We start from the raw sequence: 26619 nt of genomic DNA, 5'->3' as shown, positions 1-26619 counted from the left end.
CCAGACAGTGGCAGCTAACAGCCACAGCACTTGGAGGTGACAACACAGAAGAGATGCATGTACTAGGAGCCAAGTACATGTCAACAACCTCAGCCCAGCAGTCCCTGAGGTACAGAGAGCAGTGGGAACAAGTGACTAGCTAGGTGTCTGGAGTTGGAGATTTTCTTGAGGCAGATACTGTTGGAACTGGTACATGTAGGGTGCACAGGGGCCCGCGGATCGATAATGGGTGAGACTTAGAGATGCAGGGAGCCTGGCAGCACTGGCAACAGCTTGTACTAAGACAAGGTGGACAGTGCCAATAAGCAGAAAGCCTAGGCAATGACATGGAGTGCTGCATCCTGGGAGAGGGACCACAGAGAAGTGGTTTTCTTAATAGAAACATAAACAGGGACTGGATCTCAAGGGGCCTTGGATGTCTTTTCCCAAAATACTGGGAGGCACTGAAGAGTGTTCAAAGCAGGAAGAGACATGGTCATTTTTGTAGCTTGCCAAACTCACTGTGGCTGCAGGGGGGAGAGAGTAAACTAGAGGGACAGTGGTGTGGCTGGCAGCAATTTCCCAGCAGGCCTGAGCCAAGGAGAGCCCAGAGGTGGGGAAGTGATAAGGAACAGCAGCAACCCTAGTGAGATAGGAGCAGGCAGAAGGAAGGTACCTTTAGCAAAGCCCAGGTCAAAGTGTGGTGTAACACAGCTGCACAACTCCTACTCCAAACCATAGGCATCTCCCTCTGCCTGGCGAGGGTCACACATACCTCCCTTGGTGCTGGCCCTCTGCACCTACAAACTCCCTGCTCAAACCATCCTCACAGCCCACACCCAAATCTGTGCATGGAAAATGGGGTCATTCACATTCTCTGTGCCATACTGTCCTAGGCTCTCGCCCTCACAAGCCAGACAATTCCCCAAATGTACCCTGCAGAAGGAAAACAGAGAAGTAAACAGTAACACCAGGGTCAAGTTCATAACATCTTTAATTAATATATTATGCTACAAAAATATTTTTGGCAAAATAACATTAATAGCATCTTTCTTTGTCTTCTATTATACTCTTAAAGAACTCTTCATGACAATTCATGGGGCAGGGGTGAAGGAAGAGGTGATAAAGAACACCACAAACATGGTGAGAGCTGAGGCCAGTTTGGTACAGTGAGGCACAGTGGGGTAGCCAACAAATCTGAGACAGAACTGGGCAAAAGCTAAGGTCAACTTCCCCCTTCTTTAGCTGAGAGCCACACCCACCTCAGCCTTGCAACCAGAGAGACTCCAGTCTAAGAGTCCTTGGTTTCTCACTCCAGGCATCTTAGACTTGGATCCTATTAAAAATCACATTCCCCAAGGCAGGTTTTAGGATGGAGGGGGCCTTTAAGTTATGTTTTCTTATCTGTCACATGCTCCCATCATGGTGGCCTGTGGTGTCAATATGATACACAGAATTATCCTCCTGGCCCCAGGAAACTCTCCCTATGGTCCATGAAGAAACAGAAGCTGAAAGAGCTTCTGTGGCTTCCCAAGCAGCAAGCAAAGGCCTCTCTATAGGCAAAGTCTGCCTTTGGAGACAGTGGTGAGGAGCTGACATTGCCTGGAAAGGGCCAGATAGGGTCCAAGAGCCCTTATAAGCTCTGATTTCCCTTCCTCAAGGTCGGGCACTGACTAAGAAGTGGCTCTGAGCTGGAGTCATGGGCAGGGTTTCAATCCAGGCATCTCCTCCCCAAGAGGTCCCCTGCCCAAGGGCAGCAAGAGTTTCTGCCAGTTCTTGGCAAGCCTGGCTGGGCTGTGTAAGAATGGGGGAGGGGTGTAGAGAGGCTTTAGCTGAGTACTGAATCTACAGGCTTAGATGGCCAGCCAGGGTGATATTTTTGGCTGCTTAGATGAATTTTTGGAAAACTAACAATGTGTAAAGAACCCAAACCTTACAAAGCCAGGGGCACTTTCATGGCATTTACACCAATCCTTTGCCAAGATTTCCAGCTGGTTGCCACATCTTCAGCCAGTGGACCCTGGGGCCTTGCATACTATGCGTCTACCTCCACCTGGAGAACTCTACTCTCAGATGCTATCCTTTAGCAGCTAGGGATGTGGAAGTTGTCTCAAATAGAAAGCCAAGGCTGTCTTTTGCCTTTCCTAGCTCCAACCTCTTCTTCCTCTGTCCTGCTTCCTTTCCTCCCTTGTCCCTCTCAGCACATCTTCATCTATCACTTTTGTGTCAAAGGTCATAAAAAAAAAAACAGACACAGGACCCACCTCATTGATTTGCTTGTATTTCCAACAGGGAGCAAATTCATATCTAAAGAGCCCTAACTCTGGAATGTGTGTGTGGGACTAGTAATGTACAAAGGGTTCCGTGGGGGACATCCTGGAGCAAGCCGCTAGGGTTATCCTCATGGGATAAATAGCTGGGGGGAGAGAAGAGAGCTTCCCCTGGGGAGTAACATGTATAAAGCACCATGTCTATTCTAGAAATAACAGATATGATTCCATCTGTCAGGCTGGGGTAGGAGGGATGAGACATGACCAGCAAGGTCAGCTGAGTGGGGTCATGGAGGGTCTTAAATACCAAGTAGAGGGCCTGGTGTTTATCTCATGGTTATTACTACCACAAGTCTGGTGGTCTTTTTTTTTTTTTTTTTTTTTTGCCACTTAGGGTGTCATTAAAACTACAACCAGCAGTTCTTTTCTCTGGGATCTGTTGTGATAGGGGCACTGGTGGGACAAAGTACCTGAGCTTCCAGGCTTGCCCAAGTCTGGACTGGACAAGACTAGGACATTGCCGGTGACCACACTCCATGTGAGAAGGATGTGCTTGGGTCTTTCAGTATAAGGTGAACGTTGTGAGTCACCCTCAGTCCAGACATTGCAGACCGTGTCTTTGACCTCCGAGATTGGCATGGACACCTCTTTGATTCCCCGCTAAGTGCTGGTCACTTAATCTGCTAGGCCACAGGCCTTCCATCTTTCTGTTTGACTCAAAGTTAAAACGAAAGTCCTAAAAATACTCATTGGAATCTCAAGGGAACTGGGCTCTGTGTTTATGAGTCTAGCCAGCAAGAACATGAAGTCTGAGAAACTGCTGATGGACTACTGGTCTGTTTCCAGAGCAGGAAGGGAAGTTTAAGTGGCCTAGCCATACATTCTGTTTTGTGTGCAAGGTCTCCTAGGATGTAGGCCAGCAAGTTGAGTTTGCTACTTGCTTAAACCCTGGCTTGGTAGAGCTCTCCAGGGGCCAGGAAACTTTGGCCCTAGGTGTCTGAACAATGGTTCTTTCTTTCTAAGTCCACACCTACCTTGAATTTTGTTGATCTGTTGGACTACTCTGCCCTCCTTCCCTCCCTCCTGCCTCCCTCCCTCCTGCCCCATCCCTCCCTCCCTCCCTCCCTCCCTTTCTTCTTCCTTCCTTACCTCCCCTCCTCCCTTCCCTTCCCTTCATTTTTCATATAGGGTCTGGTCATGTACTTCAAGCTGTTTTAGAACTCACTGTGCATCCCAGTCTGGACCTCTTATGATGCTTGTTGATGCTCTTGCCTCAGACTCCCAAGTACAGTCCTTACAGACATGTGCTACTAAGCAGGGCACGTCATCTTTAAAAACCTTAAAATGTGGTGGGGAAGAGAATTTGAAACACTTCCTTCCCTTTCAGTCTTCCTTAAGAAGGGGTCTGGAAAGACAAGTGGCCTGATGTTGGGGCTGGGAAAGTAGCCCAGGATAGCTCCACTTATCCCATGTTGATGGTGAACTCTTCTGGGCCCAGAAGGGTGGGTACAATTCAGCCCATGTGTGTAACCCTGGCACTGTGCTTGCACAGTGATTACATGCTGTATTAATTCACCATCTTGGCCCCACGCCTGGCACAGGTCTGGGCACACGGTCAGGTGCTTGGACTCTTTCCCCAAATGCTTCATCTTTAATTAACCTCGAGCTTGATCTCCATACATCTCATGCCATACTCTGCCCCAAACAGGGGAATCTGGCCTGTGTGTTTCCAATTCCTTTACACTTATCTCATCCCAATAGCGCTCTGCACGATCCGTTTGATGTCTAACTTCTGAGCCTGCTTTAAAAGTCAGCTAAGCCCCTTCCCGCTCAGCAATAGGAAGTCACATTTTTTTGCCAAGGATAAACTGACTCCAGTCCTGGTTGAGGTCAAGTTCAGTTTACAGTGTGGTGTCCATGGGACTGGCGGGACCCTGTGAAGCAGAGTTCCAGAATCTTGCCAGGTCTCAGGCTTAAACCTGTCCACTGGGGCAGAGCTGGAAAGAATTCTGCTGCCTGCCAGGATGCCTGTGGGACCCCTGACTATGCAATGAGTTGCCCAGAGTCCTGCCATCTCAGAAGGGAGATGTCTGCCAACCTAAGCATGGCGGTGCTGTAGCCAACCAGGCGCCATCAAGCCTGCCAGGGAAACCCATGTGCAGTGAGGTGAGAGAACGGGACCGGAGTCAACATGCCTGTCTCAGCTGTGCCACTTTGGAGAGGCCTTTCCTCTTTCTGGACCTTAGCGTCATTCTTACTCTTGTTGCCAGGTGAGGGCTCTTTTCTGCTCTCAGGATCTAGGACTCCTTAAATAATGAGCCACAAGTCCAGCTTTGGCCCACTGTGTTCTCAGTCAGACCCCGGAGGACAGAAGGCTTCTGTGCCTCAACTCCCTGCCTGTCCATGCTGGCTGCTAGAGGCTCCTGGCTACAGAAGCCAGCAGGGGGAGCTGGAGAAATGGCCTCCTTGTCTGCCATGGGAAGATTGGGAGGGTTCCAGTTTGGGAAATCTGCCTCCCCTGGTTCTTCTCCTGACCGAAAGAGCAGGAGTAGAACACAGTTTGAGGAGCAAGGGTATTTTTTGTATCACCCTAATCCAGGGCTGGGCAGGGCATACATCTTGGGTGGATCTTTTCCCTCTTTTGGGGGTTCAGCCTTATCATTGAATTGGAGGTCATCACATCGCACAGCAGGCTTTTGGCAGGTGGTTGTCTCTACCACGGTCATCACCACAACTGGAGGCTCCTGCACTCCATCGCCCCTAAGACTGTTCTGTGTCCACCCCTGCCCATTCCTGTCCTCTGCCCAGCTCACTTCCCAGCCCTAACCAGGTTTACCAGCCCCTCTTGAATGGAAGCTGGATCAGTGACACTGGAACATCAATCACCCACTTGCTTTGTGACCTTGGGTAACCCCATTCACTTTTTGGATCTCAGTGTAGCCATCTGACCACAGGACTGGGCTCATCTCCCACAGCACCAGTCTCCTACTTTAATGGAAAAACCCACCAGGAACCCTGGCGGGCCAGTCCACAGACACGTGGGACTTCAAAATAGCAGCATTCTTCTTTCTTTCTTTCTTTCTTTCTTTCTTTCTTTCTTTCTTTCTTTCTTTCTTTCTTTCTTTCTTTCTTCATTTCTCCTTAAATTGCCCTTCTGGGGCCTGGACAGGGTTAGGGAGGATGGCTGGCCACTATGCCCCTGGCTCTGAAATTTAGCCTCACAAAAGCTGGGGCTGCCTTTCTGCCTGCCCTCAGAGGTGCCTACAGTGGGAGAAGTCAAGCCTGAGTAGGAGGCTTGGGGCCAATTCAAAGCCACTGTCTACACAGGTCACAGAGGTCATGGGAACCTGGGTTCCTTCCCTGGGTTGGTGTTTGGGACTAATTCAGGGACTATAACATAAGCTACATAAAAATAGTTTTATCAATAGAATAAATACATTTTCTCTTTTAATATGGACACATATTTTACAAAAGAGCCCCATAGCACTATGGGAAATTAAGACCTTCTACAAAAAAGAAGATGTAACTGGAGTAGAATAAAGCTCTAGTGCTCTAAGGTCCCTGTCCTGTGTGAACTGCCTTGAGGGTGTTAGCACCATCTGAGGTGGTGTCAGATGGTGGACACGGCCACAGACTCCTGTGGTTTCTCTGGCTTCTCTGCAAGGGTGGTCGAGGTCAGGAAGGCCCAAGGCTGTGTAGTAGGAAGGGGGCTACAATGGAGGCAGTGATGGCATGGAGGAGGCCCAGTGTAGGCGCTGAGCTGCTGGTAGGCCCCACAGCGTCCTGCTGCTGGAGTTGGTGTGAGGACTTGACAAAGGGCTTGGTGGTTTCGGAGCTGGGGGTAGGCTGCAGGGGCAGCGGAGGTGGCGAGATCGTAGTGCTGCAAAGAGGAAACACAGGGACCGTCAGCAACCTCCTCCTAGGAAGAGAGCTTCGGGTTCAGCTCTAGTTTTAGCAGGTACCTTAGGGAGGAGGAATAGTCTGGAACCCCATAGCCAGCTCCACTGACCCCCAAAGACAGAGTGGGCCCACATGTGACTGATCATGAGGGCGGGTTCCAGGCAGAAACAACTGCAAAGTCAACTGGAGTCCCTAGAGTATAGCTTCCACCTGTCTCCTGATGGTCTACACCTTGTTGTTCCGCACAAGGTTGCTGAAGGTGGCAGAACACACACACACACACACACACACACACACACACACACACACACACACACACACACATACACACACTCCTTAATTTTCACCACATCATCCTATCTGCCATAGGAGAAGCATCCCCCACACCAGCTGTTCAAACAAGATTACTATCCTCACAATAAGCCTTCAAATGAGTCTTACCACCTCCTTTCAGCAAGGGTGCCTCAAAGAGGCTACTGGGTATCAGGTTCTGGGGCAAAGTAGGTTTGTACACCCATAGGGCAGGAGAGGAACGACCACTGTCTCTTTCGGAGATGCAGGCATAGCGCTCCTACTGAGTTTGTTTGTAAAACAGGGGTGGGGTTGGGGCTTCCACAGCACATTTTAGCTCACAGAAACCAGTGTGCTCTGTTTCCTGCCATGCTGGGCTTCAACCACATGGGACCGGTCACAATCTCACGGTACTGTTTTACATTACCTCATCCCCATCATGCCCACTGTCTTGCTGTTATTGTCACCACTAGAGACTTCCCTCTCTCTCTCCTCAAGGTCCATGACCTGCCCTATGATCTTGAAGAGCGAAGGTTCACCTAAGACACTATCCACGTTCCACTAACCTCATTGCCATAGTGGGGCATTTGTTCTATGAGAGTTAAAGAACAGGTTTCAATCTGAGGAGTCTTACAACAGTGCTAGGCCCTGGGAGATGTGGGAAGGCTTCTCTGAAAAAAATATCATTAATATTTTTATTTCTCTGCTTTTCAACTAATAACATCCTGCATTTACAGTGTACTTAGTAGCAAAGGCAGTCATCACACTCAGTGATTTTGCTGTGCCATATTTCAGTTTCTCCCAAGCTTGAAGAAAATGAGGATTCTTAGCAAGATGAGATGCAGTGGGGTCGATTGCTTCTGTGGCAAGAACCCTGAGCATTAGTGAAGTGCACTATTTCCTGGGTGAGACCTTGAATACTGATGTGGAGGAGGTTCCGGGGTCAGACTGAGGGCTTGTTGGTTGCAGTCCTATTAGTGCCTGTGTCTAGAAGAAGTCATTACCTCAAATTCTCTCTCCCTCCCTCCCTCTCCTTCTTTCTCTGTCTCTCTCTTGTCTGACTCTGTCTGTCTCCGTCTCCGTCTCTGTCTCTCTCCCTCTCTCTCTCTCTCTCTCTCTCTCTCTCTCTCTCTCTCTCTCTCTCTCACACACACACACACACACACACACATCCATGCCTCAATGCTGTTATGTGTCTCAGCCTGGGTAGTTGAGAGGCACTGAGGGCTGACTTCAGGGCAGTGGGCCAGGTGCCCTGTGAAGTGGCTGGAGCCAGCGCTCAGGCTGTCCTTTGCTAGGGGGGCAAAAACCAAATGGGAATTATGTCTCACAAGGTACCTATAGGTATTTTCTTTCACACTTTGAAAACTAAAGATGAAAACTCTCCCTTGGAGCCCAAGTGGGGTTTTTATTGCTTGGAAAGAGTCCCAGGAAAATGAAGTGGGATGGTGGGGAGGGGGACAAGCCCCTAGGAGTGCAACCTCCCTCCTTCCTCCCAGCTTACTCTGCTCACAAGCTGGCCCCCAGTCCAGGTCCCCACCCACTTTCAGGCTTATGTTGGGGAAAATTGTCTCATGGCACAACGGTTTAGAGGCCAAACCAAACACACTGCACATTCCCAGGCTCTGCCGACAACTGGCATGGAGGGGCCAAGTCTGCTCTGAGCTGACAGGACCCCAAGTGTGGGAAGGCCCCTCTGGTTGGCTAGAAGACAGGGCTCTGGGCTGTGTCCTTGGCAAATCTGTAAATTTGGGCCCATACTCTTTTCTAGGCCTCAGTTTCCCAATCTACACAACGAAGGGGCAAGAGTGGACTCAGGGACTTTGATCTCTTTTCCAGTAGTAAAAGCCAGAAGTAAGACCACAGGCAGAAGTCCAAGGAAAAGTACAGACAAGTGAGGCTAGTGCCAGGCACTGTCTGTTGCTACCCCTCCCTGGAGCAGGGATGAAGTCTGGCAGGAGAGGTCTGCAGGAGCCCTCCAGGCCTCGGCACTGGGCATCATGGACATTAGTTTTCTAGATAGTATGAGAAGCTGTGCCTGGCTGAGGGCACCAGTGCACCTTTTACTCTTTGAAAACTACATATGAAAGCCCCCTCGCCAGCCATATAGAAAGCACTTGGCTGGAGTAGAGTCTCTGGGAAGTGATGGCAGGGTTTAGTGAAGAGACCTGCCTCTAGTTACTTCCATAGAGACCCTCGGAGAGTTGCAGGGGGTGCCACCCTCGGAGAACTCAGAGCTTGTATGCTAGGATCCTCCGTGCCAGCAGCTGGAGGAGAACTTGTGATTCGCAATTGGACTTTGGCATCTTGGGCCAAGAGATCAAATGTAGGCAAAGCTACCTAGCTTTACTAGCTGCTTCCTGCTGTGTCCACTCAGTTTCTGGGGCTTTTACATCTTGTGCCACGGTCTCCTTCCCCAGGAATGCCTTCACCTTTGCCTCTACCTTGCAGATTGTGGGCTAACCATCTGATGCTTTCTACGAGCTTTATAGTGGGCCAGAGGTAGAAGGAACTTTCCATCCTGAGGTGAAAAATGGGCCCACAGGTGGGAATTGCCAGAGTCTCTGTAGAGCTGAGGTTCCTGAGCTTTTTCAGTGACAATATCTTGGGTGCCATCTGTCACTGTCCCCAGCAGTACTAATCCACAGTAACAGGTGACTTTTGAGTACCCAACATGTCTTTGCTAAATTGGAGGTGGTGTTTCATAGCCCCTACCCAATGGCTCATTGACAGCTTTAAGCCTAGGGCACACTGAAGCCTGAGACACTCCAGACCAGAGATTCTGGAAGTAACAATGTTAGCAGTAGCTATGCCAGGGTCAATGATGGACTGATATAGGCTTTACCAGCATCTTTGTGCCGTCAGAGCCCTGTGGAGTGGGACTGCAGCACTACTCTGTCTGGTTCTTCCAGAGATTTTTTTTTTTTAATAATTGAATGACTTCATTCTCCAATCCTCACGGGGTAGTTCAGATGGGGTTCTGGCCTTGCAAGGACACTGTAGCTACCCTGGGCCACCCCACATTGTGAAGAATGTGAGAATGCCCTGAGTGGGGACAGTGGAGGACAGGAGGCCTGCAGAGCCCTTCTGGAGAGGTACTGTGCCTCCTCCCATCTTTGAGAGCTTTGACATGTGCACCTTGGATGGCCTGTACTTGCCTAGTGTCGCTCACCAAGGTTCTGTCTATCACATACTAATGCTCGTCTCTGAGCCTGGCTTTAACCAATGCCCAGGAGTCAGAAGGTCCTCTCTTCTCTACATCTGTGCATCCTCAACATATGCTTCCAACTCAGACGTGCCAGCCACTGCACCTCCTTATTTCTCACTGTGTCTATCCTTACCTCTGTCCCTCCCCTCTCTCTTACAAACACACATACATACATACATACACACACACACACACACACACACACACACACACACACACACACACACACACACACAAACGCACACACACACACTCCTGTGTGCTTAAAGACCTGGGGACATGGAGAACGAGAGTTGCCATAACCTCCTGAAACTAGCCAAGGCCCTAATGCAGCAGAAGGCGTCACCAGGATTGTCACAGGCCCATGTTTTACAGGAATGGTCTCTGCCTTGGCTTGCCCTGCTCACACCTTTCCCTGCTGCCTGTCTATCTGGTGCTCAGAGGTAAGAGATTCCTGTGAACACTCTGCTGCCATGCATCCATCTGTGGACACACCAGCCCTCTCCACAGGTCCCCATAAATCATCCTGCCACAGGCGGCTGCTACTCTAAACTTCCTCCACCATGTTTACATCTTGGGGTAATGAGGGGTGAAGGGAGGCCAGCCTGCTCCAGGTGGTGTCCCAGGCAGGCACTCACACTCTGCATCTCTGATTCCCTCTTCCTTAGGCTCAAGTGTACAGTCAAAGACACTTCCCCTAGTGAGGCCCGTACCTGAAGCCATCCAAACCAGATCTATGCTCAGGATCCCCCAGTCTAGAAACAAAGGCAAAGAAATGTCCTGTTGGCAATGGTGTCAAGACAAGGGCTCCCATGGGAGGCTAGGGCAGATGGGAGAGCTTGGCCAGGTGCAGATGAGAACACTTAGATGGTGGGTGACAAACATGAACCTAGAGTTAGACCTGGGTGACAGTTCTGAGTCTGTCATTTAGCACGTTCACTGATCTGGATGACTCTGAGTCCTTTCCTGCAAAACAGGCCTGCTCTCTGTGACTCCTGATGGAACTGCGATGCAATGCGATGGGTGTAAGTAGCACAGTGGGAGCTTTACAAGGGCCCACTGGTGTGCCACCCTAAGCAGAGAGAAGCAAGAACAATTTGGTAGAGGGGACAAGGCATAGCCTATGAGGGCATGTAGCCTGGTGAGGATCCAGTGGAGGTGGAAGGCAGAAAAGGATGTGAGAGCCCCAAAGCAGGCAAGCATCCTTGTGGGCCATTTCAGGATTGCTACTGATCAATGAGGTGTGCAAGGTGAGGCCAGAGACCAGAGTCCCCTTAGGGGCCCTGCTGTGGGAGTGTAGGTGGAAGATGTGCAGGAAGAGGCAGGGGTGAGGGCGGGCTCTCGTTGGATTTAGGAACAGAGTGAGAAGCGGAATATAGCAAAGTTCTAAGAAAGGTGGCTTGTCAGAAGGGCTGCACATGAGCTCCATCTTGTCCTCTGCTCTGTCTCAGAAAACTGGAGATTGGGGGACTCTGGGAAGGTGGAAGAAAGCTTTTGAGTGTGGGAGCCTGTGCCGTGTACTTGGGCATCCTGGAGAGCACAGGACCCGCTCTTTTCCAAGAAGCAGTGAAAAGCTTTAACAAACTGCTCTTTGGTGGAGTCTTCTTTCCCAGCCTGAGCAGAGGAAGGTGTGTCAGCCAACCTCAGTTTTACCTGTTGGGGTGGAGGAGGCTCCCCACTGCCAAAGAAAAGCTGCTTTCTTTCCCTGAAGCCAGGGTCTGTTTTCCAGATCCCATGTTGTAAAAAGGAAACTGCCCAATGTCATTTGACTACATTTTGCTTTCAGATACAGTTAGAGGCTGGGGACTCTTTGCTGGAGCTGACAGCCTAGCCCCCTGTTACTCCATGAGTTAGATTCCTCTACTGACCTGAACTTTGACTAATCAGACTGTTTGGAGCTTCTAGTGGACTGCTGGTAGCCTGCAAACTTCCCCACAACTGAAGGATGCAGCTCTCTAAAACTCTAGGTTCCTGTACCTAGTTAGGCTGGGTAGCCCATACCGGGCACCTGATTTTAGTGTGTCTCTGGCGCTTAGTGATGGCTCTGCCATTGGAGTAGGTTTGATGAGGTCACTGCAGAACTACATTCTCCAGCAGCCCAGGGAGGAACTTGCACCAATGCCTAAATGCTCAGGGGCTTTGATGCCTACTCATTGTCAGTCTTTTTATGATAGAGCATGCCATGCTTTTGTGACAGGACCTGGACTACATCAATCTTTTGTCACTAGCTCAGCTACCTGGCTGTAGAAGAGCCAGGAAGTAGAAGGTATCAGTCAGTTTCTGGTTCCCTGGGAGGCCTAGGATTGTACCTTTGGCTCCAGACATTGGCTCATGTTCATAACTGCACAACTGGATGGTATTAAGATCCAGACAGAGACTCTGGGTTCTGAGGTTCCACAGTCTAAGCATCAGATCCAGGACTCACTATTACAGTGGAAAGGACCCTGGTCCCTTCTTCAGACATTCCCTAGTGACAGTTTTCACTATATGTAGAGATTTCTGCCACACTAACTTAGAGATTGCTCTGGAGAGAAACTGAGTAGGAGAGGGGAAGACAGACAATCTTGGAGCAATGGGAGCCTTGGTGTCAGCCCGAGGCAGGAGGTGTTGTTGACAGGAGGGGCATGTGGAAGGGGGGGTAGCACCTCAGGATGTGTTCTGTACCTGCCTGCTTAAGCAGGGCTCATAGTAACACATGAGCCACAGCATGCATGGCCTAGTACTCTTTTCTTTCATAGGGTGGGGCCCTCCAGAATCTCCCTGCTATAGTGACACTGCTCACACTTTCCAGCATAGGGGTCTGACATCTTCCGAGATACCCAGCCTGCCATGTTTGCTCCTGCTTTCACCTCCAGTCCATGGCACACGAGTCAGGTGCAGGCCTGGCATGGCAGACTTTTGCTAGTGGCACCAGAGGAAGTGTCCACTTCTTCATTTTAACTTTAATCAATTAACTGATTAATTACCAGTAGTTCTAGGGGTTGAGGCCAGGGCCTTGTACATACTAGGCAGGTACTGTATTGTGATGTTTCATCATCAGATTATTTTCTACTTTTAATGTTGAGATAGATTCTCACTAATTGCCCAGGCTGGTCTTGAACTTGTTATCTTCTTGAGCCAGCGTCACAGGCTCATGCCACTTTTAAACTGTAGAGAATTCTACCTGCTCATATGCTGACAATAAAGCACCAAAGAGAGATGGGAACATGTTCTATACACCCCCAAAATGCCCATGGAGATCCTCAGGAGTCAGGGGAGAGCCTGCCTCTAAGTGTCCACTCTGACACCTCTGTCCCTTCTTGCTCAGAGCAGGGCCTGTGGCAGTGCACTAAGCCATAGGAGAGGCTGACAAGGAGCTCCTAGACAAGCTCCCCCCCCCCCCCTGCTCACCTGTCCTCGATTCGGACCCAGAGGTCATTGAACTGCCTTGGCCGCTGATGTTTATTTAGTCTCTTTCGCCACTTCTGCCTTCCGAACTCCTCTAGCTGGCTTAGGCTGTCGGGGAGCAAGAGGTGTGGGGACAGGACTGGGTCTTCCTCCTCAGGAGGGGTGGTGGGGGTCGCTGAGGTTGCTTCTGGGACTGCAGCGGCTGGGGTTGCTGGAGCTGGGCTGGCAGGAGAGGTGATCTCAGGAGGGGGAGCTGGGCTTCCAACAGCAGCAGGACTGCAAAGGGGAACAGAATGTGAGTGTGCCATGTGTACAAGGGAACGCAGAGGGGATGTCTTCAAGGCCAAGGGACTCCAGAGTTTCCCTGCTGGGATAGGCTGGAGGGACCCAGGGGAACCACTGTCTGCTATAGAGACAGAACATTGATTAATTTTTTTTCATCTTTTAGTCCATAGACTCCCCACAGCTAGCATTTTCTTCTGAAACTATCAGCAGTGACTTAAACAGATGCCCCCAACCCCTGCCTACAGCTCATACCTACAGCGAGGACAGAGTAAAACACACAGGCTATCAGTTGGCCACACCGCTGAGGAGGAGAGCACCAACACATAGCAGAGATTAGGCGCAAGAGCAGAGGAATGGGTGTAAAATGAGGTCTGTGCTCATATTTGAACTTGGTCACGGTTTCACTCGGCAATATTTCTGACAGAGGGATTCTAGGAGACTTATCTAACTTTGCTGTGCCTCAGTTTCCTGTAAAGTGGGGACGTGATGGTTTGTACCTCCGGGGGACACCGTGAGGTTATAGGCGAATATAGATGAAGGGCTTAGAATAGTGTCTGGCAGTAGTAGGCAGCCCAGGACATTGAATAGTTAATGCTAATCAGGCTGCACGTGTTATCAATTCATCCAGCTGTCTGTGCACTGGATGTATATTGATCATCTTTTGAATGGAGGTGGAAACAGGGCTAAGTCACTGAGCTCAAACTGAAGGCTGATAGATACAGTCTACAACCCATGTAACAGCTCATGGCCCAGAATATGTATGAGCAGTGCTCTGGGGAAGAAAGGGGATGGAGGAATACTGTTGCCTACTTCATCAGAATGGCATGGGTGTGAATGAGCTGAGGACCCAGCCCAGTGTCTGGTGCCTACCAAACGTCTCTGACGTGAGCCACCCAGCAAAGGAACCTGACTATGCAAGCCCTCAAGGGTCACTTAGTCATGTTTGTGGAATTTGTGCTCTAAGTCGGATATGCTTCTCATTCTGCAGACATTCTTCCTTTTATTCTTGCTTTCTGTGGCCCAAAAGGAATTCCTCGGGGACATCTGGCCCTGGAGGGTTGGGAGTGATTTTAGGAATTGTGTCCAAGCAAACATCTTGTGAGGGAGGTGGTACCCAGGACTGAAAGCAGCCTGTCCTCCCCTCCACACACTGCAGCCGTGAGTGGGTGAGGGGCTTCACTCTCTTTGAAGAGAAAAAGGACATGGCTCAGCTCATCCTCTCCCAACCCCCATGGCAACTCCAGACTCCCAGGGTCTAAGCTATTGGAGATGCTGCAGCTGTTGAGGAGATAATTCAAAACAGTCAGACAAAAAGATAGCTACAGGAAGCACCTGTGGCCAAGGATGGCTTTTATTGTTGTTGCCTCCACAGTATTTCCACCCCCTCTGCCCTGCCAGTTACTTCGTTCCCTGTACAGGAGACAGAGGCTGAGAATCCTCTGAACGGAGCCTCCAGCGAGGCCATGGGGGCAGAGGAGGGATCTCCTCCTCTAATGCCTGAGCTCCAAGATGAATAGAAGCCTGCCCACCTCCCCTGCCTTGCCTGACCACACACAATGAGCTTCAAGCGGAATGTCCTCTGGGGTGTAGGCAGAAGGTGAAGTGAGAGAATAGGAGAGGACTAGAGGACTAGAGGAGTGCCTTGACCTAAGGCTACCTCCATCCCCTCCCCCTGCCCTAGCCCCCTCCAAAACAGCAGAGCTCCCACCACTAGGGTTCATAAATCCCCACAGAAGTCACGTAGAACTAGGTGGTATGGTATGGAGCGGTCTGTGCTCTCGGGACTGTCATACAAATATGCCCTGCAGGTGAATTCATGTTAGGTTCAGATGTCCCAAAAACATCAGGAATATTCATAGTTCCTGCCTTGCCAGGCTCTGACCATGAGTTAGAAGCACCTGAAGCCCTATGCAGAGTCAGCAGCCAATACCACTTGCCTGCTTGGCTGTGATTAAAGAAAGCCGCCTTCAGACTTTGGGTCCTGTAACCATAAGGACAGAGGTTGAATTCACAATGAGGCCACTCTTGTGGGCTGGTGAGAAGGTTCCTACATAAAGACTGGAGCATGAATCTCTGAGTTTGAGGAGCCTGACACTTGAACTGAGAGTTTCAGGGGATCTGAGATCTCGAGCCTGGTTATTGCCTGATGTTGGTGCTATAGATGCTCAGCTAGGCAGAGCTGATCCCCATCCGTGGGAAAAGTCAGAGTGGGGACTGGCGGGGTGAGGTAGAATAGGGACTCACACAGAAAGAGGTTGGGAGAGTGGCTCTCTAGGCAGAGTGGGAGTGTACTGGCAGGAAGGGGTTCAGCCCGAGGAAGCAACAGAGCAGGTTCAGGCAGGAAGCAAAGGACCATGAATGGGAGGGGCAGCATGCAGTGGGGATGGACACAGGGAATAAACCAAACTGTAGCCTCTTCATCCCATGGCCCCATCTTCATTCAGGGCCTGTTTGTCCATTGACTTTCTAAGGTATAACTGAAGTCACCTACGCCCCTGTCCAATCTATTTGTATCCGAACATCAAGATTTGTTATTCCACATTCTGTTCCTGTTCCCACTGCACCAGGAGATCCCAACACAACTGCATATCAGCCTCCCTCTGTCTAGCACTCCAATGCCTGGTTCAGTTTGTTCTCACGAGAACACGCAGTCTGTTTCACAGCTCTACCCTTAGGCCTGAGCAGGTCATCATGGGCAGTGACCATAGCTTGCAGTCAGGCAGCAGTGTGAAAGCCTGCTCCAAATGCCAACATGTACCCTGATGCTTACCCGTGGATGGCTTGCCCAGCAGGTGTGTGGTCCACCTCCAGCCCTGCCTGTCTTAGGACATCGATGACAGTGTTGTTCCCCAGAAAGTGACCTAGAACATAAGATGCAGTGTGGTCTCAGCCATATGCCAGGTTGTCATCCAAAAGATAGATGGTTATCCCTTGGGTTTCTGACTGAGCTAATGAATTATACCAGTGGAGGTCCCCCAATGGTCTTCAGGACGGGTATTGAGACGTAGAATGCCTAGACTTTAGCAATAGGGTTTCTTCGAATCCAAGTATTGTATCTCAGATGTACACTTGGTCCGCCCTGCCTGTATCCACAACCCAGCCCTGATACTCACAGGTTGTACCTCTGCATGCTCCAGTTTCCTCACCTGTAAAGTGGAAGTGATTATAACTACCTGCTCTAGCCTGTGAGGACTCCAGAGAACAGGGGCTAGTGTACAGTAATGGCTCCCAAATGCTGCCAATTTCATGACTGTGCCTAATGCTACTAAGCTAACCCTAGTGCCTGCTCACTTGGAGTGGGGAGCCTACAACAGTCATGAAAGGCTCTAGCAGATCTATGGCTCCTCCTTGTAAATGCTTCCAGCAACTCATACCTCCTTTCCTCAGTTCCCTGAGAGCCCTCCAGGGGGCAGAGGCCACCTTGCCACAGCCTTACACATGGCCAGGGTCTTACACATGCTTAGCATGTGCTGGGTGGATCTAAGCATCTAGATTCATTTCTTCACCATCTACCCATGGAGGTCCAGATACTAGAGAAGCCATAAACCCTCCTGAATGTAGGACCTGGCAGATATTGACAGTGACCTAGAGGAGGTGCCTTCTGAGATGGCCTCCAGAAGGGTATGTGTGTATGTGTGTGTGTGTGTGTGTGTGTGTGTGTGTGTGTGTGTGTGTGATTTCCATCTCACCTCTCAGGTACTATTCATTTTCTCAGCAAGCATTTGTAGTACATCTGTTTTGTATGAGATACCATACATACACAGGTGGATAATTCAGCCCAGGGCCCAGAAGAAGGGGGGGTGGCCTCCCCTCACCAGGGTACAGGCAAGATGCCTGTACATTTTAGCCTGTGATTAGGAGAGTCCTGTGGAGGCCAAGTGACTGGGAGAGTCCTGTGGAGGCCAAGTGACTGGGAGAGTCCTGTGGAGGCCAAGTGACTGTGGATGCAGTAACTGCCTGGGTTAGGCCCTGTCCTCTCTCTCCCTCTTGGCCTCAGTCTTTGTCATATGAGCACTTTGGGTTGCCCTTTGCTCCAGGCTCTCTCGATACTGAGTCTGCCTCATGGCCCCACAGGTAACAGCACCTTTCTGCTTACATTTAGTTCAGATCCTGGGCATTGAAGCAGGAATTTAATCACTGTCCCCCGACTCTGATGGCTTGTGATGAGTGGTGCCATGTGAGAAGCAGGAAGGTGAGCACACTGACAGCCCCGGGGAGGCAGAGGACACAGTGGTCAAGCTGGCAGGAACAGACAAGCTCCCGAGTCAGAGGGAGTCTGTGGGACCTGCCCTGCACAGTGGTTGGAGCAAAGGGGCCACCCTCAACCTTCTGGTCCTCTAGCTTGACACACAGCCATATTTCCCTAGCTGGCCAGTCAGAGCTCCTGCGGTTCTACCTGGACATTACTTGAAATATCACTACAGGGGAGGATGCCAGGAGTGCTATCCCAGCCTGTGCTATACTTCCTCTGAACGCTTGGGTGCATAGGGTACCTCCCAGAGTCTCAGTTTTCTCTGTCAGAGGGAGGGATTGAAATGCAGGATGAACATAGGCTTCCCTAGCCCGTGGTCCATAGGAGAAGGTTTTGTTTTATTCAAGATCCCCTGAAAAGATGTTTCCCCTTTCTTCCTCCCTCCTTCCCTTTCCCTCCCTCCTTCCATTGCTTTTCTTCCCTCCCCTTTCCCTTTCCTCCCCCCTCATTTCCTCTTTTTTCTTTTCTCCTTGACTCTCTCTCTTCTCATACACTAATGCCATTGGTTTAGTGAACACTGACTATTGCATAGCCCATGCTTGGATGGTGATGACAGTCCTAGTGCGGCTCCTCTGTCTCAGATTCTGGCTCTTAGGATCAGGGCACTATCTCGAATGCATAGGACACCGCAGGAAGTTGTGCAGGTGTGTGAGACATCTACAATAATGTGGTGACAGGGAAGACTTCCTGGAGGAGGCAGTGCTACTAGGTGGGGATGGGAATGGGGTGGGGTGAGAGGTCCAGGTGGAGGGCAGTGTGTGCAACTGGAGGAGGAACGAGGCAGGCAGGGGTCTCTATGCAGGAGAGACAGAAGCGCAGGAGTGAACTGTGACGCACAGGAGTGAACTGTGACGCACAGGAGTGAACTGTGACGCACAGGTGAGAACTGTGACGCACAGATTCTGACTTTGACCTGGCATGCTGACAACAAGCCCCTCGTCTCTCCCTCAGCCTGTGTGCTGGCTCGATTCTTTCAACTCCACACAGACCAGAGTCACCTGAGAAGAGAGAACTTCAAAGGAGTATGGCCTTCATCAGATTAGATTGATCTGTGGGCATGTCTGTGGGGCTTTTAAAAATTTATTTTTGATAATTAATACAGCAGGGCTCAGCCCACTGTGTGAGGTATCAACCTTGGGCAGGAGGCTGTGGGTTGGATAAGAAAGCAAACCAAGTAAGCCAGAAAGCAGCATTCTTCCATGGTCTCTACTTCAGTTCCTGCCTCCAGTTTCTGCCCTACCCTTTCTGGGCAATGAACTGTTACCCGGAAATGTAAGACAAACCCTTTCTTCCCCTAGGTTGCTTTTGGTCACAGTGCTTTACTACAGAAATGGAAACCAACTAAGACAGCCTACGATCCTAGCTTTCCTGACACTGGTGTCTTTCCCCACAAATGTCAAATGAGCCTGTAGCTCTTCAGCCTAGAGAGGCAGGGGGAGTAAAAGTCCTTGGCAAGGATGCTATATTAAGGGAGCTGAAACTGTCCCTGGATAGGTAGGAGTTATCACCCTCATTTGGCTCTGTTGAGCTGGAAGAGAGCAGTGGGTACTCTCTTCAATGCTCAGGAGGAAGGACTCTGCCAGGTACTAATGGCCCCTGCTCTGGACAATGAGGTAAGTCCCCCTCTTTGTATATGGAGAACTGGCTTTAATGATAAGCTCCAATGGTCCAACTGAGGTCCCCACATCTGCCCAGAAGTCTTCAAGAGCTATCAGTGAAAACTCCAAATTGTATGATGTCCAGGAGAAGCAGGTGACACCCACTGACTGTCCGAGGCTATACTGTGGATTGTCAGAGGGCCCAGGCTTGGCATAACTCTATGTGGTTTCTGTGGTGTAGACCTCAAGGGATGCTGCTTTGTTGTGAGCTCTGGGTGTCTCCCATGTCTGCTTAAGAACCCTGGCACTCCCTCAATCTTAAGGTTTCTGAATTGGATTGCTTTCCTTAGTCTGGGGATACTTAGAGAAAGCGAGCAGGTCTAGCTCAAATTTCCACCATCTCCTCCTCTGAGCCACACTCTTCTCTCCCCCTCTCATCCTTCCTCCTGGGAGAATGGTACTTCTCCTCTATGCTCCTTGTCAACTCTAGGAACGACCCTTCTATATCATCTGTGCCCAGAACTCAGTGATGTAATCCTGAATCCCAGCCAGTGTTCCTGACATTTACCCTTTCTGGTGCTTGGTCTCATGAGATCCACAGTTGGAGCTTCTTAGTGCCCAAGCCTCCTACTGGTCTGTGCCCTTGTCATCGTGTCCTTACTCATCTGGTGACACCCTTAGTGGGCTTTCTTTTTCCCAGTCCAAACAGGAGCTGTGAAACCTGCCCTTGGCCTCTTTCCTCTCTGTTCTACTCATACCTCTGCTACCCACAGTAGTGATGACTAACTCAGTGGCCCATGGACATCTCCACATAACCCTCCCACGGAGCTCACTAACCCTGCTTACCCTCCTCCATGCTATTACTGTGCCTCTACTGGACATTGCTACTCAAGCTACCGTGACCTTCATCCTCCCCCAGTCAACAGAGACCCTGAATGTTTCCTCTCAAATATACTGGACCATCCAGCCACCACCACCTGCAGCCACACTGCAGTGCTCTTCTGTCCCTTCCAACTACAGCTAACCTGACCTGCCCACAGCCCTGATCTGAGTAACTCTGTGAGTGCTCTCACAGAGCCACCTGATGGGGGTGGAGGTGGGATATAAGCTTTCTGAGGGTGGGGCCGTGCCTGATTCATCTTTGTCCCCAGAGTTAAGCCCAAATCTGGCGCACCACCATGGCTCCACAAATGTTTGTTGAATGAATGAGTGACACAGCCTTTTACTCCACATCCTTTCCATGATCTCACCCTGTCCCCAGGAGACCCAAGTTTCCCCCATTCTTGTAGCCCAGCCCTGGCCCTTGGTGACTCTCCTCAAGATCCCACCAATCCTAGGAGCTTGGCCCCTATACAGGCCAGAGTCAGGGTCCAGCATATGCTGTCCCCAGGGGTTGGCAGACAGTGCTTAGGCTTGTCTCCAAAGTTGGAAATTCTGAACAAGGCACCACCCCCATGCTGGAACCTGCAGGCAAGGTGGTGGAAGGTTTCCAAAGGGGCCCCACAATGTTGGGGCTCAGCCTGCTTGGCTTGCCCATCCTCCCTGGGGCTCCTGGCCACCACTCAGCATCTCCCTCCAGCATTAGCTTCCAGCTGTTCTCTGGCCAGCTCTCTGCAGGAAGACACGTTCCATTTCATTTGCTGAGTCCAGAGAGGACAACAGAAGAGGAAAGAGAGGGCGGGGCACAGGGAGCTAAGGAGACACAAAGAGGGAAGTAGGAAGAAAAGCAGAGGGACTATCTATTACAGGGGGAAAATGGGAGTGGGGAGGAGAGAACTTTAGGACCTAGGAAGCAAAAGAAAAGGGCAGAGAAGAGAGGCCAGAGACCAGCTGTAAGAGATGTGGTAACAACTTCAGGGGGAGAAGAGGGAAGAGGAAAGATAGCCAGATGGGAATGGGGGTGGGGGAAAGAATATGATAGGACAGAGATTGGATGAAACCCACATAGAGAATGGAAAAGAAAGAAGCCAGGAGAGAGAGGACCAGAGTTGGCAGCAAAGGATGCAGTGCAGAGATGGTCCCAGGATGGACAGCATTAGATGGTCATCAGGAACATTCAGGCTTCAACACCATGGGGCAAGGCTGGACTTGTCTCCTGAAGACAAACCAGGGGCCACTTACAGACATCTACATACAAACAGGAAAGGGGTGGTAGGGTGTTCCAGAGTTGAGAAGAGGTTCCTTTCTTCTGGGTGTATGATGGGCTGTGCCAGTGTACAAGGCTTGGAGGACAGAGAGCATAGTCTGCCAGTCCCACCTGACCCTCTGGCATGGGTAGGTAGGGCATGGCAGAGCCTGGGCACAATACTCAGCCCATCCATGAACCCTGTGGCCTTGGGTAGTTTCCTTTCCCTCTTTGTGACTCAGCTTCCCCAAATGCAGTTGTACCATCTGGCTTCCATCCTCCCCATCCCCCACACTGTATGGTTTCACCTGGTGGTGACCTTAATACATTTAGAAGCTTCCAGACCACACTGTTCCATTTCATCCTCAAGTAGCCACTGAAGGTGCTCCCACTTTATAGATGAGGAAACTGAGGCTCAGCAAGGGGAATAGGACTTGCCCAAGGTCACATGCTGGTACGAGGTAAGGCTTTTTGGGGCTCATCCCCAGAACTGATCCAGTTCATGGCAAGCTCCATCACGTCTACTCTGAAGTACTTGGCAGCTGCAGAGATGCCAAGATCATGGTTGGGGGCAGGGAATGGTCAGAAATGTGTGTACCTTCCAAGGTTCAGCAGATTGGAGAGAAAGTGTGTCAAGTGCTCAGCATGAACAATGCGCCAATTAACTGGGCAATTTCAAGACTGCAGTGGGGGCTGGGTGGCGGAGGAGGAGAGGACCAGATGTTTCCCCCGCACAGGCTCCAGAGTAACGCGGGTGCCTTCGGCCAGCACACATGTTTTCTCTCCAGTGAGCATGCGGGTTTCCAGTTTTCCCCTCCTGGAAGAGGCATCCCAAGTCCGTATTTATGTTCCGTCTGAAATTAATGCAAGGGAAACTTTCAAATGCGAATCTCACTGCCAGGGCCTCCGGCCGGATATCAAACCAGAGCCATGTTTGTTTTCCCTAGGAAGTGTGACAGGAGGGGTGGATAATGAGGGGCACCAGGGCTTCTAGTCTATCCAGAGCTGTGTGGAGGGGACCTGGCTGACCTGGGCTTCCTCTCCTGCTCTGCAGTCACACAGCAAAAGGCTGAGCCTTCTCAGTTCATTGGGGACAGACTTGACATGGTCTGAGTAGCTAGCTTCATGCCAGGTTCTGAGACGCACTGTGGTGTCTACCCAAGGGAGAGATAGGTACACACAGAACAGTGATGAAGGGGCACAGGGATCAGGGAATGAGGAGGTAGGAAGGATGGAGAGGGTAGCTGTGGAGGCACAGCACCAGGGAATGTCACAGAGGGAAGAGAAGATGCCAATAGCGACTGGTCCTGCAGTTGAATATAAAGAGAAAGAGGAGGGGGAAGGTACTGTGAGCACTGGGGCAGGAGGGACAAGCTGTGGAATTCTGACTGCCCCAGGATGGTAAGAGGGCAGACTCTAGAAGGGACCAGACAGCATTTTCCCTAGCAATTGTCTGACAGGGTTGGAGAAGTGCTCTGCTTCCTGAGGTGTGGCACGGGAAACAAGGACATCCTCGGGAGTTGGTGATGCAGGGATGGAGCCACAGCCCCTTTCCTTTTAGTAGCCTTCGCTCTGTGCTCCTGTGTGGAAGCTTCTGGGATGCCGGGAATAAAAAATGAAACAGGGATGGATGAAAGACTGACTCTGCTTTGCCATCACTGTGGCAAAGGTGGACACAAACACCCTGGGTGACAAACTGCCTGCAGGCAGAATGTGCCTGCCGTGTTTGGATTAATTTTCTCTTTCAGCTACTCAATAGTCCAACTTGCCCATGTCACACAGGTATAAAAGGCAGAGCTGGGTCTATGCCTAGCCATGGCTCAGGTGTGTCCATAGCAAGGCACTTTTGAGGGTAGCTGCACAGACAGTGCCCAGCCTCCAGGCTCTGGGGAGGCTCCTATTTGGAACAGCCTGTGTCCTGGAACTTTTGCAGGCATCTAATGCATGCTAGGCTGTGGGAGGCCAAGAAGAATCAGCCATGGCCCTCTTCCCTCTGGTGCCAGATGACCACAGACACAGGCAATGACTGCTGTGTCTGTCCAGGCTAGTCTAGGGTGGGATTCGTAATAGCCTTCATGAGTTTGGGTCCCAGCTATGATTGGGACAATCACTCTCTGTAATCCCTGGCTTTTCCTGAGGTTCAGTATCCCAGGGTCTAGGACCTCCTGTTGGCTAGAGACATATTTAGGGACAGAGGCTCATCCTGTTTGTGGTGGTTTGAATAGCTATCCCCTCCCCCTCCCCCAGACTCATGTATTTGAATGCTTGGCCCATAGAGAGTATCACTATTAGGGGGTATGGCATTGTTGGAGGAAGTTTGTCACTGGGGGTGGGGGGAGGGCTTTTAGATCTCCTATACTCAAGCTATGTCCAGTGACACAGTCTCCTTCTACTGTCTATGGATCAAGATGTAGACCTCGCAGCTGCCTCTCCAGCACCATGTCTGCTGGTTATCACCCATGTTTCTCACCATGATGATAATGGACTAAATCTCTGAAACTATAAGCCATCCCCAACTAATGTTTTCCTTTATAAGAGTTGCTGTGATCACGTTGTCCCTTCACAGCAATAAAACTCAAAGATACTGCCCTGAGCCTCACTCTTACTTAACACCAACCTAAGTTCTTGAGATCTCCATGCAGTGCTACAGAATTCTTCTAGCTCTTCATCTGGTGTGAAATGAACCCTGTTCTTGGAGCATTGTAGACTTGGAGGAACCAGGGACCCAGGAGAAGTAGTGGCCATACAAGGTTCTATTGCCAGTGACAGGCTATTTAAGCTGTGTCTGGCAATGAGCCACTCACTCATGTGCTACTCATGGGCTCTCAGGCCACTTACAGAGGGGACTCTGAGACCAGGAGAAATGAAGGTGCTGACCATCCAGAGCTACTTCTCAGGGGAAATCTGGGGTGTCCTACAGCCTAGTTTCAAAGGCCACACTCTAGTCTATCACTTTCCTCTCTTGCTTTCCTGGCACTATTCAGCTGAGCCCATAGCTGGGAGTCTCAGATCTTCTAGTGACAGCACAGCCCTGGAGACAACCTGGGGGTACATGGCCTACAGTTCCTATTGACTTCCTGTTCAAGGGAAGGCTAACTAGGCACAAGCCAGAAGGGAGTATTGCTCTGCCTGCCAGGTTGCTCTGAGTTGAGTGGGAATGGCTCTGGCCATTCCCAAGATGGCAGCTCTAGATGCATGTGTGGAGTGGGGTGACAGTGCTCTTTTCAGCACTGTCTGAAGCACTTCTGGAAGGTGTAGCCTCATGTTTGTGTTGGGAAGCAGGTCAAACGTGCGTGCTGTAGATGAGGGGAAGAAACTACTTGGGAGTTCAGCCTCCATTCCAGACTGGCTGGCTGTCCTTGGATCATCTGTGAGCTCCGAGGGGCTTCTGTCCCAAAGGCGGTGAGTAGAGGAAGCAGGTGAAATGCAGGGAAGGATGGGTCTTGTCTTGAGGGCTATGGATGATGAGAAAAACCAGCGGGCCTCTGGACATGCATTAGGGATCCCTCAACCAGCTCTCACTTTCTCTAGGAACCCTTCTCTGAGTCAACCTCTGCCAACAAGCATGGGATGTGGGATGAAGAAAGGAACCCAATGCCTCACCTCTTGTGGGTCCCTTGTGCAGAGGGAGTGGAAAGGACTCTGGGAAGACTACAGGAATATCTCAGAAGGCCAGCTGTTTGTTTCCATGTCACCCAGCTCTGTTTCCCTTTCTCACCCTCATGGCCCTGAGTTAACTCTTGCTGTGGCTTACTTTTCTCACAGATTTTTTTTTCTCACCATTTGCAACCCCTCCCCCAAGAAACCCTGCTTAGCTTTAAGCCTTTGCCTCCTGCCTCAGCCTGTGTGGCTTGCTCATTGGGACCTAGGACTCACTTTCTAGTGAGTTCTCATACCTTTTATTTGTTACTGTATTCTCACCTTCCAAAAGGTAGATGTAGTGTTGCCAGAGCCCCTAATTCCTACCATGGGGTAGAGACTTAGGTTCTGATTCAGATGTTTTTGGGGTAACATAGGAGTGGCTGGCACTTCTGCTTTGCATACCTAAGGGCATCACATTCATTCATTCATTCATTCATTCATTCATTTATTCATTTATTCATTCAGCAATGGAGGGATGAACATCTTAAGTTCTGGGGTGCAACTTGAGCTGAGAGATGACAGCGCTTGAGCAGAGTGTGAGAATGAAGTTCCAGGACGCTGTGGGAGCTTAGGACAGAGGGCTCAAGCATCAGCTGGGTATTTTGGGGAGCCAGGCCACCCCAACAAAGTAATCACCATTACCTCACTAGAGCTATGGGGCTCTCATGTTTCCTGTGTGATCTCCTCCTGTCTACCAAGAAACAAAAGGGCTATCCTATCCTTACAGGAGGCCTTGAGCATGATGGTTGTATGAGTGGATTGTCAAGCACAAGCACGACAGTATACAGGAAGCAGTTGCTTCATTCACTCATTCATTCATTGATTCATTCATTTTGGGTGGTGCTGGATTAACGCAAGGCAAATGCTTTATCTTTGAGCTATATCTCAGCCAATACAACTGCCTTTAGCTAAGGTGTGCTAATGACACATCTCCTTTCCATGAAGTTTAAATCTTTACCACTAATGTCTTCCTGCCTCAGGACCGTGAGTGTGGTTCTGAATGCCATTCAGCAGCCTAAGACCGAGTGTCCCGGATGTCCCAATACTCAGAGCAATAGGTTCTTGTCTCTGACTCTGCCTGCCTTCTGTCTGGACTTTGCTTCCTGTGGGGCAGTTGGTGGCTGCCCTGGAAGGCATGTCCAGGTTCTGCAAGGCTCCACAGTACTCCCAAGTCTCCAAGAACAATTGAAACAAACCATGCTGGAATGCTGGAATGCTACAAGACTAGAGAGCCAGGATATTGCAACCAGGCAATTAGAGCAATAGAACGCTGAGGTCCCAGGACTGTGAAGTGCCAGAAGTTGGAGTTCTATTCACACTATATTATACTAGGGACACAGAAACGGACAACTTCCAACTGCTAGAGTTGGAAATGAATGGGCCCCAGAGGTTACCTGTTTCCCCACCCCACAACCTGCTGGTGACTCATGCTGGATTCCAATTTAACTCCTCCAGTTCTTGAATCATGCATTTTATTATTGAAAAAAATGCTACAAGATCCTTGGGTGGCTGAACAAATAAACAGACCAAGAAAATCTTTTTTTCCTAGAACGAAGGCTAACATTGCCATTCCCTCCTAGTGCTGAGGTCTAAGCCCCCCTCCCCCCTCTCTCAAGAGATGCCCTGGGGCTGAATGGAAATGAATGGACGATACTCAATTCTGTATGATTTGGTTCACTGTG

General features: G+C 50.3%; 1 protein-coding gene and 1 long non-coding RNA gene across 5 annotated transcripts in view; one reads left to right on the top strand and one right to left on the bottom strand.

Moving 5' to 3' along the window:
• Positions 1-26619, top strand: part of Gm33655 — a 327030-nt gene that overhangs the window by 287893 nt on the left and 12518 nt on the right. The window lies entirely within an intron of this gene.
• Trabd2b (TraB domain containing 2B) overlaps positions 956-26619 on the bottom strand; it is a 208417-nt gene continuing 182753 nt past the window's right edge. For 2 of the 3 annotated variants that reach the window (NM_001085549.1, XM_006503276.4), the window contains 3 exons: positions 16091-16181; positions 13039-13311; positions 956-6129 (listed from right to left, as the gene is read on the bottom strand). In NM_001085549.1, coding sequence (NP_001079018.1) covers positions 5925-6129; positions 13039-13311; positions 16091-16181 — 569 coding nt within the window. In that variant the 3' untranslated portion in view covers positions 956-5924. Of the gene's footprint in view, positions 6130-13038; positions 13312-16090; positions 16182-26619 lie in introns of those variants that run through there. The other variant, XM_011240586.2, reaches the window with a different exon arrangement.

The sequence above is a fragment of the Mus musculus genome, chromosome 4 (assembly GCF_000001635.26).
Source record: "Mus musculus strain C57BL/6J chromosome 4, GRCm38.p6 C57BL/6J".
Classification (NCBI taxonomy): Eukaryota; Metazoa; Chordata; class Mammalia; order Rodentia; family Muridae; genus Mus; species Mus musculus.
Note: the sequence above shows the minus strand (reverse complement) of the source record. Positions and strands in the feature narration are given on the sequence as shown.